We start from the raw sequence: 18,595 nt of genomic DNA on the forward strand, positions 1-18,595 counted from the left end.
ACAAGAGCAGAAGATGCATGGGAACACCATCACTTGCAAGTTCCCGTCCAAGTCACACACCATCCTTACTTGGAACTATATCACAGTTCCTTCACTGTAACTGGGTCAAAATCCTGGAACTCCCTTCCTAACAGCACTGTGGGTGTACCTACCTCACATGGGCTGCAGCGGTTCAAGAAGGCAGCTCACCACCACCTTCTCAAGGGCAATTAGGGATGGGCAATAAATGCTGGCATAGCCAGTGACACCCACATCCCATGAATAAACAAAAAAAAATTTTTTTTAAATCATGGGCAGCTCAGTGAAATGGTTATATGTTGTGTACTCAGCACTTACTGCACTGTGTGTACACTATTTAAAAGAAAGCCCCGTTGTCTTTCCTTACATATCTTGTCTCAGTAATGACTCGCTATTTACTGTGCTGATGAATTTACAAGGGGCGTACATTATGACACACTCTGCTCACAGATGGATGGTGAACATTTCAGACTTTGTTTTTGATGTTAAAACCATTTTTCCAGTTACTTGCACATTTCTGTTGCTTCGCTATCAGTCGAGCTTGAGAGATGTTTGGGCACCAAATACCAAACCATTTATTTATGTCAGCCTGTTCCAGAAATGTGCTGAGTGAACAGAAAATGTGCAAACTCGCTCTGCTCCATTAACTGTGCTTGTTTCAAGTCTTCTTTCCTGAAAGTGCACACACTTGCAGTGTATGGGTTCCACAGGGAGCCATCTCTTCCTCAGTGTCTGTCTCCAGGTGTGAACCGAGACACTGACAGTCAGCAGCCTCGTCAACTGTGGAAGGTATCACTGCCGAGTCCAATCTTCTCCTCATCTGATCTTCACACACGTGCACTTTCCAGCGGGAGATCGAGAGCAGGCACCCTGGCTGATGATCTCCTTTCTTCCTCAGGGGCACTGAGGCCAATCGTACATTCACAAAGTGCTGGCCCCAGCTGAGATCAGCAGACTGCAAATCCAACCTGCTACACCAGCAAATGTTGCCTTTATCCTCTGACACAGTGAGACTTTGTTCAGTTTCAACCTTAAAACATCAGGTTTCTCTTTCATTTCAGAGACAGAGCAGGGGTCCTCACCTGGATCAAATGGAGCTTGACACTTACAAGTTCATGTCAGTGATTTGCTGTCACTTGTTCTTCACTTCAGGTCTTAAAAATGTATACGTGGCTGAGTGCCTGACGACTGGCAGATTAATGATACATTAAAGAAAACAGGACAGCAAGCAGCTCAATCCAGTCTTCACCTGGTGCTCACAAAAGATCACTGATAGTGATTAGAAATCGGAGGTCCAGTTGACTATGTTGCTGTAAACCTACCTGTGTTGTCATATTTAGCACTGTCAGCATTACAGCAGTATTTGAGGGAGGTGATCAATTCATGCTGTGATTCTGGCAGTCAATCTCTCGGGGTGGCTGCTCATTACACTAGACTGGATGGGGCGGGGTCTACCTGAGCATCCAACAAGTGTTTAAATGACGCAATTAGATACATTGCAACACCATTCTGCTAAAAGAGTCAGGAAACACAATGTGAGAAACGCACACTGGGAGTTCTATAAAACAATGACAGGTTAGTTAACTGCCCGCATGCTCTCAGTGGGGAGATGTGCTCGATGAGCTCAGGGGTCACATTTAGGTGGGATGATTAATTTACTCCATCTCCCCCAGTAGCTTACTAGATAAATGCACTGCCTCATGTGGTAGTATGCCATGCAGTCCAGGGGAGCGTGAGTTCCTGGGCTGAACTGGGCTGGACAATCTCAGGTGGGAGATGGCACCAGTCTACACTTAACCTTCATGTTCCCTGGGCTGGGGAGGGGAAAATCCTGCTTTCAGAAGCTGGTGACAGTATCAGCCTCAGTTGTGATATCTTTCATGGTGAACTAGCTGCTGGCACTCACTGTTGAGCTTCACACATAGATAATGGCCATTTGGGTGAGGTTGTGAAGTGCTATTGGAAACTGCAATGATAAGGCAGCATGTCAGCCCACACTTCAAAATGTACAGTGCTCAAAAACATAAACAGTAGGGTGTACAAAGTTCTGTTCGGCTTGGGGCAAATACGTGTGCAAAGTGTTGTACAAACACATGGAAAGAGCAGGTCAAGAGCATACACACAACACACAAGCTGTACACAGCAGATATCCAGAGGGCAAGCATGTGCCCAGAGCCTCTGTTACTGGATATCCATCTTAATGGCTAAGGGTCAGTCAGCTCACAGCCTGAGAGGCTGTGAATTGTGAAAGTTTTATAACTCATGCTTGCAAAGCGTTTTGAATAAAGCCATGTGTGGTAAAGGTGCATATCAGCCCCACCGAGGAGGATATTGCCTGGCCTTTCTTTGGTGTCTGATATTTCTCTCCTACTTTGAAAAAAGCTTTTTTTTAAATATATAGTCAGGCAATCTCACTGCAGCAATTGAGAAACTCAAAGTGACCATACTGCCCCAGGCAGGTTTCGCATCAGTTGGCTGTTTGAATAGTATGGTTAGAAAAGTCTAAAATTATGTTTATTAATACTCTAATTCTTAAAAATAGCTTCACAGGTAGGAACACAAAAACAGAAGGAGGCCATTCAGCCCGAAAGCCTGTCACATAGGAACAACAAAAGGCCATTCAGCCTCTTGTGCTTGTTTCGCCATTCAGTTAGATCATAGCTGGTCTGCATCTTAACTCCACTTAACTATGTATTACAAGGAATGCAAAGACAGGTTTATAATGCATGCATGTAAACGCATAGAGTGTGGTGAATGTAGCTGGTGAGCTACAAGCACAAATAGCAGTGTGGGGATATGCTGTGGTGGCAATAATAGAAACATAGCTTAAAAATGGTGAGGACTGGGCAATTAATATTCAAGGATACAAAGTGTTCAGAAAAGAGGGAAGGGAAAAAGGGAGGTGAGTAGCAGACTTCTTGAGGTGCATTCAGGAGAACTTTTTTGCCCAGTATGTAGCAAGTCCAACAAGACGGTGCAGTTTTAGACTTAGTTTTAGGAAATGAAGAGGGGCAGGTGGAAGGGGTGGCAGCGGGAGAGCATTTTGGTGGTAGTGATCATAATTCAGTCAGTTTTAACATAATGATGGAACACGACAGAGGTAAAACAGGAGTTAGAGTTCTCAATTGGGGCAAGGCCAATTTTACTAAACTGAGGAGTGATTTAGTGAAAGTGGACCGGAAACAGCTACTAAAGGTAAATCCGTGTCAGAACAGTGGGAGGCATTCAAAGGGGAGATTCAATAAGTTCAGAGTAAACATGTTCCCACAAAGAAAAAGGATGAGGCGGCCAAATCTAGCGCCCCATGGATGTCAATGAGCCTACAGGGTAAGATAAGGCAGAAAAGGAAAGCTTATGTCCGACACCGAGAACTCAATACTACAGAAAGCCGAGACAGTATAGAAAGTGGAGGAGTGAAATCAAAAAGGAAAGTATTCAATGAATGGCCTGACACTGGGAGGTTCCGAGGAACAAAGGGACCTTGGCGTGTTTGTCCATAGATCTCTGAAGACAGAAGGGCAGGTTAATAGGGTGGTGAAAAAGGCATATGGGACACTTGCCTTTATCAATCGAGGCATAGATTACAAAAGCAGGGAGGTCATGTTGGAGTTGTATAGAACTTTGGTAAGGTCACAGCTGGAGTACTGTGTGCAATTCTGGTCGCCATATTATAGGAAGGATGTGATTGCATTGGAGGGGGTGCAGAGGCGATTCACCAGGATGTTGCCTGGGATGGAACATTTAAGCTAGGAAGAGAGGTTGGATAGGCTTGGGTTATTTTCACTGGAGCAGAGAAGACTGAGGGGTGACCTGATCGAGGTGTACAAGATTATGAGGGGCATGGACAGGGTGGATAGGGAGCAGCTGTTCCTCTTAGTTGAAGGGTCAGTTACGAGGGGTCACAAGTTTAAGGTGAGGGGCAGGAGGTTTAAGGGGGATTTGAGGAAGAACTTTTTTACCCAGAGGGTGGTGACAGTCTGGAATGCCCTGCCTGGGAGAGTGGTAGATGCAGGTTGCCTCACATACTTTAAAAAGTACCTGGATGAGCACTTGGCACATCATAACATTCAAGGCTATGGGCTAAGTGCTGGCAAATGGGATTAGGTAGACAGGTCAGGTGTTTTAATGTATCAGTGCAGGCTCAATGGGCCGAAGGGCCTCTTCTGCACTGTATTATTCTGTGATTCTGTGATACTTTGTATTGGAGTTTACTAAGGAGAAGAATGCTGACAAAATATCGGTTGAAGCTGAGATGGTAGAGGTAATGGATAGGCAGGATGTACTGGAAAGGCTAGCTATGCTTAGAGTGGATAGGTCGCCTGGTCCAGATGGCTTGCACCCCAAGTTGCTAAAGGAAATGGGAATAGAGAGAATGGAAGGACTTACTGTAATCTTCCAATCTACCCTAAATAGGGGAAAGTGCCAGAGAATTGAAAAGTGGCAAATGTGACACCCCTACTCAAAAAAGGGTGTAACAACAGGCCAGTCAGTTTAGCATCAGTGGTGGGTAAGGTTTTAGAAACAATAATTGGAAAAAAAAAATCTACAGGCACTTGGAGAGGTTGGTGTTAACTGGGAAGAGCCAGCACGGATTTGTAAAGGCAGATCGTACTTGACAAATCTAATTGATTTTTTGATGAAGTAACAGAGAAGGCTGATGAAGGAAAAGCAATGGATGCTGTCTGTACGGATTTTAAGAAAGCCTTTGACAAAGTACCACATAAAAGACTGGTTAACAAATTTGAGGCTGATGGAATAGGAAGGTCAGTGTCAGCTTGGATATAAAATTACCTTTCGGGCAGGAAACAGCGAGTCATGGTAAATGGTTGTTTTTCAGACTGGAGGATGATAGACAGTGGTGTTCCCTAAGGTTCAGTGCTGGACTACTGCTTTTTTGATATATATAAATGACTTGGATATCGCAATACAGAGTAGAATTTCAATATTTGCCAATGATACCAAACTCGGAAGTGTGGCAGACAGTGAGGATGATACCAATCAACTGCAACAGGGCATAGACTGGGTAAAAACATACTGCAACTGGGTACAGTGAGGAACGACCACTGACACCCATCACTTAATGAGCAGCAACATTGGAAATATTTCACTGAAAAGTACAAAGGACTGTAGGCAGTGTGTTCATCACTGTGGGCACAGGGTTGGTTCCCCTTTCTAGTTTTAGTTCTGTAGATTCAAATTTTGCTGATTTAGATCACTCGTAAATTTGGAGATGACAATGTGAAATCTGATCATATTCCCTAAATCTGTGTGCAATACAGGAATAGAAATCCTGGCAGACAATCCCGCTGTCTCACATTTCACTCCCTCTGTGAAATTCAAGATACAATTCAATCCAATAAACTGACTTTAAAAATTCATCAATTTTCTTAAAGAGGAATTGTATTGTCTTGAATTGCCACACACTTCTCAACCTCACAAATGTGGGTATCTCAGCCAGTCTTTGCATCCTACAATTCCAACTTTACAATATTCCGGAAAAAAAATCAACAAGCACTTGGGCCGGTTTGAGTTAATTAAGGATAGTCAGCACAGATTTGTAAAAGGCAGAACGTGCTTGACTAATCTAATTGAATCTTTTGTTGACATAACAGAGAAGGTTGATGAAGGGAATGCAATGGATATTGTTTATATGCATTTTAAGAAAGCATTTGACCAAACAACACATAAAAGACTGGTTAACAAACTGAAGCTCATGGGATAGGAAGGTCAGTGTCAGCTTGGATAAAAAAATTGGCTTAAGGAAAGAAAATAGCAAGTCGTTGTAAATGGTTGTTTTTCAGACTGAAGGATGGTACACAGTGGTGGTCCCCAAGGTTCAGTGCTAGGACCACTGCTTTTTTGATATATATGATATATATAAATGACTTGGATACTGGAATGCAGAGTAAAATGTCAAAATTTACCAATGATACCAAACTCGGAGATGTGGCAAACAGGAAGGATGATCCAATCGATTGCAACAGGACATAGAAAGGTGAGCAGAATGGGCAGAAAAATGGCAGATGAAATTTAATCAAGAGAAGTGTTAAGTGATGCAGTTTGGCATGAAGGAATTAGGAGAGGCAATATAGACTTAATGGCACAGTTATAAAGAGTGCCCAGGGACAGAGGGACCTTGAGGTTCATATGCACAGTTTATTGAAGGTGGCAGGCCATAGTGGGCTGGATTTTAAAGGCTCTCTGACACTGGGGACAGTGGTCGGGGGGCAGCGGAATGAAGATCGCAATGGATGAGGCCCACCACTGACCCTGACGCCAGCAGGGCCCATACCGACCTCGGCGGCGGTGAGATGTCGTGGCGTCCCTCCCCTCCCCCCCGCCGCTCGGTGATGGGACCCGCATTAAAATGTGCAAATTTCATTAATATGCTGGCCGCGGTGATTCTGAGAGCAGGTTCTGATCTTCATTCAGCAGCTGACGATGCTGCGCCTTCGAATCCCCATTCGAGGAAATGAGACACGACTCCTGTGGGGAGGGGGAGAGGGGGGAGGAGGAACTTTTCTCAGTGCGGGGGGGGGCAATGGGGTCAAACTCCTTGGATTGGTTGGGGGGAGTGGTGGGCAGGGGTTGAGGGGGAAAGTTTCAGAACTTCGGGGGTGGAAGGTCACTTCGTCAAGGTAGGTATTTTTGGGCGTGAGTGGGCAGTGAATTTAAAGTGAGGCTATTGGGGGTGTGGGAGAGGGAATGGCAAAACTTTTTCAATCACTTTTAATAATGTGAGATGCAATTGTCCTTTAAAAATTCAAATGGTCATTTGGGGCTCTAAGCCGTTTAAAATTGGCACCATCATCGGTGGCAAGGGGGCGGTCGCCCCGGTCATGCTAAAGAGCTCCACGGCATTTGGAATCGCGACGGCTCTGCGATGTGTGCCCTGTATGTGCGGGCGGCAAATTTTTCCACCCGACGCCTATTTCAGCATCAGGCTTTTAAAATGCAGCTCATTGAGAGAGTAGTTTGCAAAGCATATGGGATCTTGGGATTCGTAAATAGAGGTATTGAATATAAAATCAGGGAAGTTTCGCTGAACCTTTATAAAGCTCTGGTTAGGCTGCAACCAGAGTATTGCATCCAGTTCTGGTCACCTCACATTAGGAAGGATGTGGGGATCGTTGAGAGGGTGCAGAGGAGATTTACCAGAATGGTTCCAGGGATGAGGGATTTTAGCCAGAAGGTTAATTTGGAGAAGCTGGAGCTGTTCTCCTTGGAGTAACGGAAATTAAGGCAAGATTTGATGGAGGTCGACAAGATTATGACAGGTAGATAAGGTAGACAAAGTAAAGCTGTTCTCAATGGCCAGGGTACACAGATTTAAGGTTTTGGGCAAAAGATGCAGGGGGAATGTGAAGACGAACTCTTTTTACACAGTGCATGGTAATGACTTGGAACTCGCTGTCTACGAGGGTGGTGGAAGCAGAGACGATGAATCATTTCAAAAGGAAATTGGATAGGCACTTAAGGGAAATAAACTTGCAGTACTGCATGAATAATATTAGGGAATCTGACTGACTCTTGCTTTACAGAGAGCCGATGTGGATTTGATAGGCCGAATGACTTCCTTCTGTGCCGTAATGACTCCATGACCTTTTAACCTTTGCCCCCTTTTCAGGCAAACAGGGATATTACCTTCGTTGCATTGCTATCTAGAATATTCCATGCAAATATGTATTCAAATGGTGTACACTTGTGAGCAGCTCAGCCGTAAATTAATGGAAACAAATGTGTTTTTTCCACATTTTGCACGGCAGGGAGGAAGCAAGATTTGTTTGGGATATAGGATGATGAGGGATGATGCAATCTCTGCCATCCTGTCTAGGTGCTCTCTTTTAACCTGTATAGTACAGCTGATCAGGTTTTTTGCTGTTAGCAAACACGTACTGATACCTGAAATAAAAACAAGAAATTCTGGAAATACTCAGCAGGTCTGGCAGCATCTGTGGAGAGAGAAGCAGAGTTAACGTTTCAGGTCATTCAGCTCTTCTGAAAGAAGGGTCACTGACCTGAAACGTTAACTCTGCTTCTCTCTCCACAGATGCTGCCAAACCTGCTGAGTATTTCCAGCATTTCTTGTTTTTATTTCAGATTTCCAGCATCTGCAGTATTTTGCTTTCATATTAATGTACTGATACCTTCCTGGTTTTTGCCTTAGCGGTTGAACTGACTGTGTAAAACTGTCACGAACTTTTGAATTAAAGGCTATCAATAGTTCTAAAATCCTACCTTAGATACCAGTTCAATTAATAAAAAAACTATTTTTTTAAGCCGATAAAGTTGTTGCAACTGCTAACGGCAGAGTGGTAGCAGCGGTCAGGCATATGTATGGTTTGTGAGGCGATTGAAAAAATACACTTCAAATTCAGGATGAGGAAACAGAAAGAATAAAGAGACAATCGGCTGACCAAATAATGAATGCTAAACACAAGAGTGGAGTGAGAGTAATTAGAGTACACGATGGGGGATTGACACAGAATGGAGTGAGAGTAATCAGAGCTTACGGATGGTTGATTAAATGGATCATGCAGTGGGCAGTCAAAACTTTGCTCTTCGTGTAAACTGTCCACAAACATAAAACCAATATTTGCTAATAATGAAAAATTGACTTATCCCTGGTCTTCTGGAGTGTCAGTTATTGCAACAGAAGACATTCATGGTGCCTGGGAAGTAGGTATTAGTGAGTAGGCTTTAGTTTGCATGGCATCCTCAGATGTCATGGGATAGTTAAGACTTTTCATAGAATCATAGAATGGTTATAGCACAAAAGGAGGCCATTCAGCCCATCGTGCCCTTGCTGCATCTCTGCAAGAGCAACTCACCTAGTCCCACTCCCCTGCCTTTTCTCCATAGCCCTGCAAATTTTTGGAATTTTATTTTTAATTCAGAGCATTTCACCCATTTTATTTATTTATGTTATTTATTTATTTAGAGATACAGCACTGAAACTGGCCCTTTGGCCCACCGAGTCTGTGCCGACCATCAGACCACCCATTTTATACTAATCCTACATTAATCCCATATTCCCTACCACATCCCCACAATTCTCGTACCACCTACCTACACTAGGGGCAATTTACAAAGGCCAATTTACATATCAACCTGCAAGTCTTTGGCTGTGGGAGGAAACCGGAGCACCCGGCGGAAACCCACGTGGTCACAGGGAGAACTTGCAAATTCTATACAGGCAGTACCCAGAACTGAACCCGGGTCGCTGGAGCAGTGAGGCTGTGGTGCAAGAAGAAGAAATTCGTTTCATATTCTTTAATTATTTCTCACTGGCAGACAGCCACAAGTTGTGTCCCCCTCAGTGTCTCATGTCTTTGATGATGTCAAAACCAGCACCGCATAGCTCCACAGGAAACAACGGGGATGTCAGACCAGCCTGTGAGTTGCTTTGGACCCACATAACAACTGTAGTCGTTGACCACCCAGGCAGAACAGTTGGTTCCAGGAGGTTACTAAGCACTGTGAGGGCAGGAATCATCATCTACGGCTCTCACCATTGATATCATATTCCTCCCATTGACACTATCGTAGACTGAACCAGACCAATTGTAACCTCAAACTCTCATTCAACACCAAGCTTAGCTTCCAATCCAAAATCTCTCTGTTACAATGGCTGCATAGTTCCACCTATATAATTGTCTTCCTCTGTTTCTACCTCAGCCCATCTGCCACTGAATCCCTCATCCATGCATTTGTCAACTGCAGGCTCAATAATTACAATGATCTCCTCGCCAGCCTCCCATCTTTTACTCTCCATAAACTTCAGTTTATCCAAACTTTTCTGCTGTTATCATAACCTGTACAAAGTTCTGCTTACCCATCAGTCCTGCCCTCACTGGCCTCCATGGACTCTGGTTCCTCCATGGACTCAGTCCTGTCCTCACTGGCCTCCATGGACTCTGGTTCCTCCATGGACTCAGTCCTGTCCTCACTGGCCTCCATGGACTCTGGTTCCTCCATGGACTCAGTCCTGTCCTCACTGGCCTCCATGGACTCTGGTTCCTCCATGGACTCAGTCCTGCCCTCACTGGCCTCTATGGACTCTGATTCCTCCATGGACTCAGACTGCCCTCACTGGCCTCCATGGACTCTGGTTCCTCCATAGACTCAGTCCTGTCCTCACTGGCCTCCATGGACTCTGGTTCCTCCATGCACTCAGTCCTGCCCTCACTGGCCTCCATGGACTCTGGTTCCTCCATGCACTCAGTCCTGCCCTCACTGGCCTCCATGGACTCTGGTTCCTCCATGCACTCAGTCCTGCCCTCACTGGCCTCCATGGACTCTGGTTCCTCCATGCACTCAGTCCTGCCCTCACTGGCCTCCATGGACTCTGGTTCCTCCATGCACTCAGTCCTGCCCTCACTGGCCTCCATGGACTCTGGTTCCTCCATGCACTCAGTCCTGCCCTCACTGGCCTCCATGGACTCTGGTTCCTCCACGCACTCAGTCCTGTCCTCACTGGCCTCCATGGACTCTGGTTCCTCCATGCACTCAGTCCTGCCCTCACTGGCCTCCATGGACTCTGGTTCCTCCACGCACTCAGTCCTGTCCTCACTGGCCTCCATGGACTCTGGTTCCTCCATGCACTCAGTCCTGTCCTCACTGGCCTCCATGGACTCTGGTTCCTCCATGCACTCAGTCCTGCCCTCACTGGCCTCCATGGACTCTAGTTCCCCAACATTTAAAATTCAAAATTCTCTACCTGTGTTTAGATCCTTCCATGGCTTTGCCCCTTCCTTATATCTGTAAACTTCTCCAGAGTTACAACCCCACCCTGAAACTCTCTTCCTCTGATTCTGGTTTTTGGGCATTCCCTCCGTCTTCACCTAACACTTGGCAGCCTTCATCATCTCGGCCACCTGCATTTAAAATGATTAAATGGTTTAGTAGTCTAGATGCAGAGAAGCTGTTTCCTCTGGTGGGGAATCTAGGGGGCACAATCTTAAAATTAGAGCTAGGTCATTCAGGTGTGAAACCAGAAAGAACTTTTCACACCAATGGTACTAGAAATTAACTCAAAAAAGACTGTAGATGCTGAGGGGTCAATTAAAATTATCACGGCCAAAATTGCTAAGATTTTTGTTCAGTAAGGGTATCAAGGATATGGAACAAAGGTGGTTAAAAGGAGTTGTGATCCAGATCTGCCATAATTTAATTTAAATGGCGGGACAGGTTCAAAGGGCTGAATAGCCTCCTCCTGCTTCTACATTCCCTCGCTCTGACATCCTCTCCTTCAAACCCTCTACCTCTCCACCCCCTTCAAGACTCTTCTTACAGTGGAGGGCCAGTCATTTACTGTCAATGAGCTCAGCCTGGGAGTGGCGGAATAGCCCATGTCATGTGTAAGAATCCCCTTCAGAATAAATACAACAAAGTGACTCCTGACTCATCATCAGTGCGTTCCCAGCTGCACTCTTGCGCAGAATGATTTCTTCCTGCGAACTGGGAACGAGCATGCCGCCAAAGAGCAAGGCAAGGAGCGAGCGACCGAGCGACCGCAGTGAGGAGGGAGAAGTGGGAACGAGCGGCCGAGGGGTGACGGGGCGGCGCAGGAGTGAATGGCTGGGTGGGGACGGGGGTTTGGAAGCAGCGAGGGCGGGAGCAACTGGCCGGGGTGGGGGAGGGGTTTAAGTTGGGACCGAGCGGCTGAGGGGTGATGGGGTGGTGCAGGTTCAAGTGGCCGAGAAGAGGGAAGCAGCGAGATAAGGAGCAAGTGGCTGAGGGAAAGTAGTGGTAATGCAGGGAGTGCGCGGCGAAGAATAGTGTGATGGCTGGAGTGAGTGAGGTACTGTTGGGGGTGGGATGGAGGTGGCGATTGCAGCCATTTAGGGGATTTGGGTTTAATTTGTTTTTTGTGATAAATTGAGCAGCGCCATCTTTATTACTGGAAGCTGCCTGAGACGTCGCAGTGAAATTTCAGTGGATGAGGCTGTATTTGCGCATGTGCCAGTCCTGCGCCACCTAGTGGTTGCATTGTCAGCAAACGCAGCCTAAATAAAGTATCCAACTGATAGTCCACGAATGATCATGACTAAGACCACGCAATCTCACAGACCATGGGTTCCATATACAAAGTCCAGATTGCTCATTACACAAATCACACATCAGCCTTCTATTCTATCATATATTACCCAGCAATTACTGGATTAAAAGACACTTAGAGCTAGTTAACCACAGACAGGATTCTAGAGCATAATTATTTAGACCTTTTTTTCCAATAGATATATAAATATATGATAAATAAGCCCATTACTGAGATCAGGGAGTCAATTATTACTTCCAGACAGGAATGCAGCTTAGCGAGCAGACTGGGAGTGGCGCTGGGAAAGCCCAAATGATCTTAATGTCTGGGCTTCATTTACATTCTGCTAAATGGACTCCTGCCCACACTAAATGGCCAGTGGGCTAGAGGGAATTGGGGGCACTGCCAGGGACCAGAGAGAACACTCTCTGACATAAGGTAAGTGATTGGAGGTGGCGGGGGCGCGGGGGGGTGGGGGGGGGGGGGGTGGTTCCTGAAGCAATCGAAGTCAAGTGACAGAAGGCCAAGGTTTCATTGTGGGGCCCACAGGAGCACTCCTGGTGCACCTGATCCAATTCAAATCAGGAGAAAGAATTTACCTTTCCAACCCTGGATCCTGGTGCTAGCAGGTTTAGCAAGTTAGAATCGGTGCCCAGTATCATTTAACACAGCATGAACTAGGCTGCAGCAACTCCTTTAGTACTAGATTAGTATGGGTCACATGTATTTCTAAGACTGTCACACTTCAGGCGCCACACTCAAACTTCAATGTTAAAGAAACAAAGGCAACTATCTTGAAGTTCCGGGGAATTCTCCAGCAACAGAACCTATCAATCAGAATATCTGGAGCCTCAAAATTATTTTTACATGAACTTGCACAGATTCTTTTGCAAGAATTAGAATTTGTGGCCTTATCGAGACAGGGCTTCACATTAGCAGCTTATGGTATTACATGCTATAACATTTCTGTCTGCATACAGCACTATCTTGACCCTGCAGGACAACCACACAAACATTTTGGGACACATCAATCAATCTTCAGGTGTCATACACATACATTTCTGAACCAAACTTTATCAAAGTATAATTAAAAAAGAGAAGCAGCCCTTCCCCCTCTTTTGTCCTGGCTTGGGAAGAGCCAGGGATTTATAAGCACCTGTGAACTAACAAAGGAACATTGCTGGCAATAGAGAGTAAAGGTTGACTACCCGACCCGAACCCGACCCGAACCCGACGGGACCCGACGACATGTGTCGGGTTCGGGATGGGCTGGGTTGCACTTCTGCGTCCGGCATTCGGGTTCGGGACGGGCCGGGTTGGGCATACTCTGTTACAGGTAAGTGGCTCCAATGTTAATTTAATTTTTGGACTAGAAAGGTGGTTTTGTAACAGTTATTTTAAGCTTGTGCAGATCAGCAATAAAGTGAAATGTTAACTGATGGTCGGGTCGGGTTGGGCGTGGAAAAAAAAGGAAGAACTCAGGTCGGAATGGGCTTGGGTCGGATGTGGTTCTTTCGGGCTCGGGTCAGGTTTTGTTTTGTAGACCTGAACAGGCCTTTAATAGAAAGTTCTTTCGAATTGACCTCAAGATCTACAATCAAGCAAATAATCTCTATTTAACTTCAGGGGATGTTTATTTACAGCAATTAGGACTTTGTGGCTTTAAATAGACAATTTAATCACAGTTCCACCTTAGCAGCAGAATATATTGCACGTATACCTACCACAGGAGGTCTGTTAGTAATTGAGAAAATATCCTCCATCTCCCTCTAGTAGTGGATTTAACTCCACGCCTGTTATTTTCAATGTGTAACAAAGAAAATCCCCCATGATAAAATGATTTGGCAGCTTTGTCCTCAGGTGAAAATACAAGGGGGTAATTTTCCAGCTGGGTTCTCATGCTCACCCATTGTAATCTCAATGGAAGAGTCACAAAACCCCACAGGTGAGCACAAGAGCTCCAGGTGGCGACTCAACCCCCAACTATTTCACAAGGCTGACTCAGCCAATCACAGCCTTGAAGTTGGTCTCTCAGTAATCTGATTTTTTTCATTGGCCAGGATGTGCTGGTGACACTGCAGTTTGTGGAAGAGCTATCTCCCCACCTTGTAATAAAACACTGACCTAATGGCTCGGATGAGGGTTTTCACAACAGGCTTTACGTCTTCCATACTGATGTCACAGTGAAATGCCTTTTCATCATAGTTGTCATCTCCTAGGTTCTCAGCTTAATGAAAAACAAAGAAAGAGTTATTACAGTATGCTCACACACAGAAAAAAAGAAACAGAAAGATTGGCATTTTTTCAGCACCTTTCATGACCTCAGCTATCCCAAGGTGCATCACAGCCAATGAAGTAGTTTTGAAGTGTAGTCACAAAAAGGCTCTCTTTTAAAAAAAAAGTTTGGAGTTTCCAATTTTCCCCTTCCTCCCATGACAACTTTGTGAGCCTGGATAGTGAATGTTGATAGACTTTTCCACTATGGAGAGCATCAGAGAGACACCTGCCTCTCTTAACCGAAAGTCCACAGATTTTTTTGGCTTTCAGCAGCCAAGTACCTGGAAGGGACTCTTTCCCACTATATTGACAGTGCTTTGGGGCCTCAATGGGAAAGTAAAGCATACTTGCCTCGTGACAGGCCTCAGACCTGTGCACCCGAATAAAGGAGTACCAACACCGCAATGACAGTCCCTATGTATCGTGAGATTTTCCCTAAGAGATAACGGGCGAAACGGGCACATAGCAAATAAGCAGAGATTTTTCACCGCACCAGTTTCTATTTTCCATTGACTTGGAAAATATTGGCAAGATTTTCAAACCAAGTGAAAGTGACGGGACATGAAGAAACTAGTCTCCAAAAAGTGTTTGAACTATCGTTCAGAGAACTTCAGCGGAAAGAAGATCAGGTGCAGTAAAAAATAGGCTGCCGATTTGCTACGAGTCTGCTTTGTGCTGCTGGCACAGACAATTTCATCTCCATCATCTCAGAGTCAGATCAGTACCGTTGACCTCAGTGCTCCTGGGTTGGGAAGGAGAAAAATTAGCCAGGCTTCCTGCTTCTGATAACTGTTCAGTGATCCTGGCTCGAGGATGTATGAGTGTGAATGTACTTTAAGTGAGGGCAAGATTTGATCTGATTGTGATGCTCTCCATGTAGAATAGTTGGACAACATTCACTGTCTGGACTCACACCTGAAGAATGGCCATTCAGGTGGCAATTAATATCCAGGGTGTGCAAAACTCATTCAGACCAAAGATGAAGGAAATGAGGAGCCCTCCCCGTAAAGTGTCCGAGGTGCCTGAGCAGCACTCCAAACATGGCGCTACTCAGAGCCAAGGCTGAAAGAATGACCCTCCTATCTCCCAAATAACGTTCAATTTTGATTCGTGGTGGCCTTCTCCTTTAGTAGTGTCTCTGTTGGTTTTCCTTTAACTGCCAGATGCTTGCAAGGTGACCTGAGTCACTATTGGGTCCCAAAAATGGTTCAGGGAATTCAATAAATATTTGTAAAAGAACAAAACGTGTATGGAGAGTGATATGCGATAGAGTAGGTAGTTCTAGTTAGAGCTAGCACCAACAGGCATAATGGGCCGACTGGTCTCTCTCTATGCTGCAATTTCCATGATTCTAGCAAGCTGATCGATTTTCGCACTGTGACATGGAGCGGTTGCCAATGCTGCAGCAAACACTCACAGACCAGTCCAGCATGACCAGCTGCAGACTAAAGATGCCTCTTCAATGTTCCAATGAAGTCCCTTAGATTCAAGCTCAGAAAAGTATCTCTACATATTGAGTCAGTTGGGCAGTTCTGTGTGATAGGTTCCGTGCAATTCCCCCAAAACGTCTTTAACTTATGCCCGTAACCCAATGGAACTGGTCAGGGGCAAGGCTGCTAGGAGCCTGTGCATGAAGCTGTGCATGAAGCTCATTAGAGCTGTAAAAATTGTTTCAATGAAAGGGCCTGGATGGCCTTACCTCCATCCCTCTCACACCACACAATTTTCCTCTTATTCTGCACTGTGCTCTCAAAAAGCTGGTGCTCTGCTGCCCCCAAACCCCACCCTCCATGAATGAACATAAGAACATAAGAAATAAGAGCAGGTGTAGGCCATTCAGCCCTTTGAGCCTGTAATCAACATCTCAAGGGGCTCCAGTACTACAAAATTCCAGCCCTTGCAGTGCTTTCCTCGCCTCCTCTGCTGGCCTTCCCAGCCTTTCAATGCATGGATAAGGCCAGCAAACACCGGCATTGTGGAGCAATGCACAAAGAGTGGCAGAGCAGCAAGTTTATCGGCCCCAAGGGCTAACTTGATAACTCAGGCAGGATTTCCACACTGTCTCTAAGATTTTTCTCTTCTTACTTTCCACTGTTGTTCTGGGCTTTAATCGGAGTGATGCTCGGAAACGGGTTCTGTCATTGAAGCTCCAGCTCTTCTGCACTTTAGTGGGGCTGACCTGTGTCGCGTTCTCTGTACTGGGTGAGCGCTGGATACTCGGGGCTGATGCTTGCTTGCTCCTCATGCTTTGAATCCTTGGACTATTCATCTTCATTCTGTCTCTGAAGCCAAGCTTCTGGTTACTGAAACATGTAAAAAATTATGAAAATCCTTGTAGCCATCAACTCCAATACAAAGCCAATGTTTTTAAAAAACATATATTTATATATTTAAATTATATTTATACCACACATGGAAATAAGAGAAAAATATTTTAGGAACAGGGAACGTTCATGACGGTCAAGGAATTTATCCTTATTGTGATTAAATACCCATCCTCTCACTATTACTATGTTCTGATTAGAGATACAGCACTGAAACAGGCCCTTCGGCCCACCGAGTCTGTGCCGAACATCAACCACCCATCCATACTAATCCTATATTCCTACCAAACATCCCCACCTGTCCCCATATTTCCCTACCACCTACCTAGACTAGTGACAATTTATAATGGCCAATTTACCTATCAACCTGCAAGTCTTTTGGCTTGTGGGAGGAAACCGGAGCACCCGGAGAAAACCCACGCAGACACAGGGAGAACTTGCAAACTCCACACAGGTAGTACCCGGAATCGAACCCAGGTCCCTGGAGCTGTGAGGCTGCGGTGCTAACCACTGCACCACTGTTCTGTCCAGAAACACATCACATTGTCTGGTAACTTATTCCAAAACTTCTCACTTTTAATATCCTCATTTGATAACTTGTGTTCAGCTGAGAGTTTAATCCTTTACCACAGGAACATTTTACTGGAATCACCTTCTCATCTTCAAATCTTCAGCTGGCCAAATCCCACCCTAATCCTTTCCAAAGAGGAAGAACCCCAATTTCCATAATCTTTCCTCAGGACTTATAATTCCACAAAAATGTTGGAGATAAATTTCCAGTTTTTAGACTTACGATGCCAAAAACAGATGAACTAGTGTAAAAATGTTTAAAATGCGTGGTTTTAGCAGGATAAATTACGAGCAGAAGTGAGCTGAAATTTATATATTTGCTCTCATGTTTGCCCTCAATGCACTTGCTCACCAGTTTGTCTCACATCTGAAGGTATGTATCCAAAATCATCATTGCCCCAGATATATCCTTGTTTATGTTCCAAAATTACAAGCTTATTCAAAAATTCAGAAGCGTCATTTAGCTGTTTTACTTCAGTGGAAGAAAGAACCTCCTGTCCAATTCAAAACTGTGCAGAACAAGTATCACTGTTGTGTAAATAAATGCTTAAACCATATATCCACCAACAGGAGACAGTCTCAATCACACACACCAACCAGGAGAGTCTCAATCACACACACACCAACCAGGAGCGAGAGTCTCAATCACATACACACCAACCAGGAGAGAGAGTCTCAATCACACACACACCAACCAGGAGAGAGAGTCTTAATTACACACACACCAACCAGGAGAGAGAGTCTCAATCACACACACACCAACTAGGAGAGAGAGTCTCAATCACACACACACCAACCAGGAGAGAGAGTCTCAATCACACACACACCAACCAGGAGAGAGAGTCTTAATTACACACACACCAACCAGGAGAGAGATCTCAATCATACAGTCACTAAACTGGAAACAGGATGAATCACACATGAGCAAAACTAGATTGTCATGTACAAGAAGTGCAATGATGAAAAACTACAGACTAAAACCGAAAAGTTATAAAAAATGGACCTTTCTTTTAAAAAGTGAACAGTGTGTTCCAAAATCGCACCAAAAGTAAAAGACTTGGCCTTTGTATATTCAAACTGTCTGGCAGGGACAAAGGAATAGTTTCAAAGCGAAAAAGTGTCAATTGCACCCATCCTACATCCATCCTGAAATATTTCCAAATTGAATAGGTTCTTCTATTAAGAAAGTGTGAAGTGGGCACATCATGGGCCATTGTTGGTCACTACAGGGAAGAAAACACCTGTCTCCCAGCAGAAGCGAGATGTAACAAATTTTTATCTTAAAAGGCAGCCTTAGAGAGCAAGAGAGAGAGAGAGAAAGACAGAAAGAAGCATACAAGAAACTTTTCCAGATAAATGGCTGGGA

The 18,595-nt window shown here is 44.9% G+C and overlaps 1 protein-coding gene across 1 annotated transcript in view; it reads right to left on the bottom strand.

Annotated features, from left to right (window-relative positions):
* Positions 1-18,595, bottom strand: part of LOC137347025 (potassium voltage-gated channel subfamily KQT member 4-like) — a 307,740-nt gene that overhangs the window by 53,034 nt on the left and 236,111 nt on the right. Inside the window, exons 24-25 of the mRNA XM_068011033.1 lie at positions 16,421-16,638; positions 14,183-14,285 (exon numbers count right to left, since the gene is read on the bottom strand). Coding sequence (XP_067867134.1) covers positions 14,183-14,285; positions 16,421-16,638 — 321 coding nt within the window. The remainder of the gene's footprint in view (positions 1-14,182; positions 14,286-16,420; positions 16,639-18,595) is intronic.

This window comes from Heterodontus francisci, chromosome 31 (genome assembly GCF_036365525.1).
Source record: "Heterodontus francisci isolate sHetFra1 chromosome 31, sHetFra1.hap1, whole genome shotgun sequence".
In the NCBI taxonomy this organism is placed as follows: Eukaryota; Metazoa; Chordata; class Chondrichthyes; order Heterodontiformes; family Heterodontidae; genus Heterodontus; species Heterodontus francisci.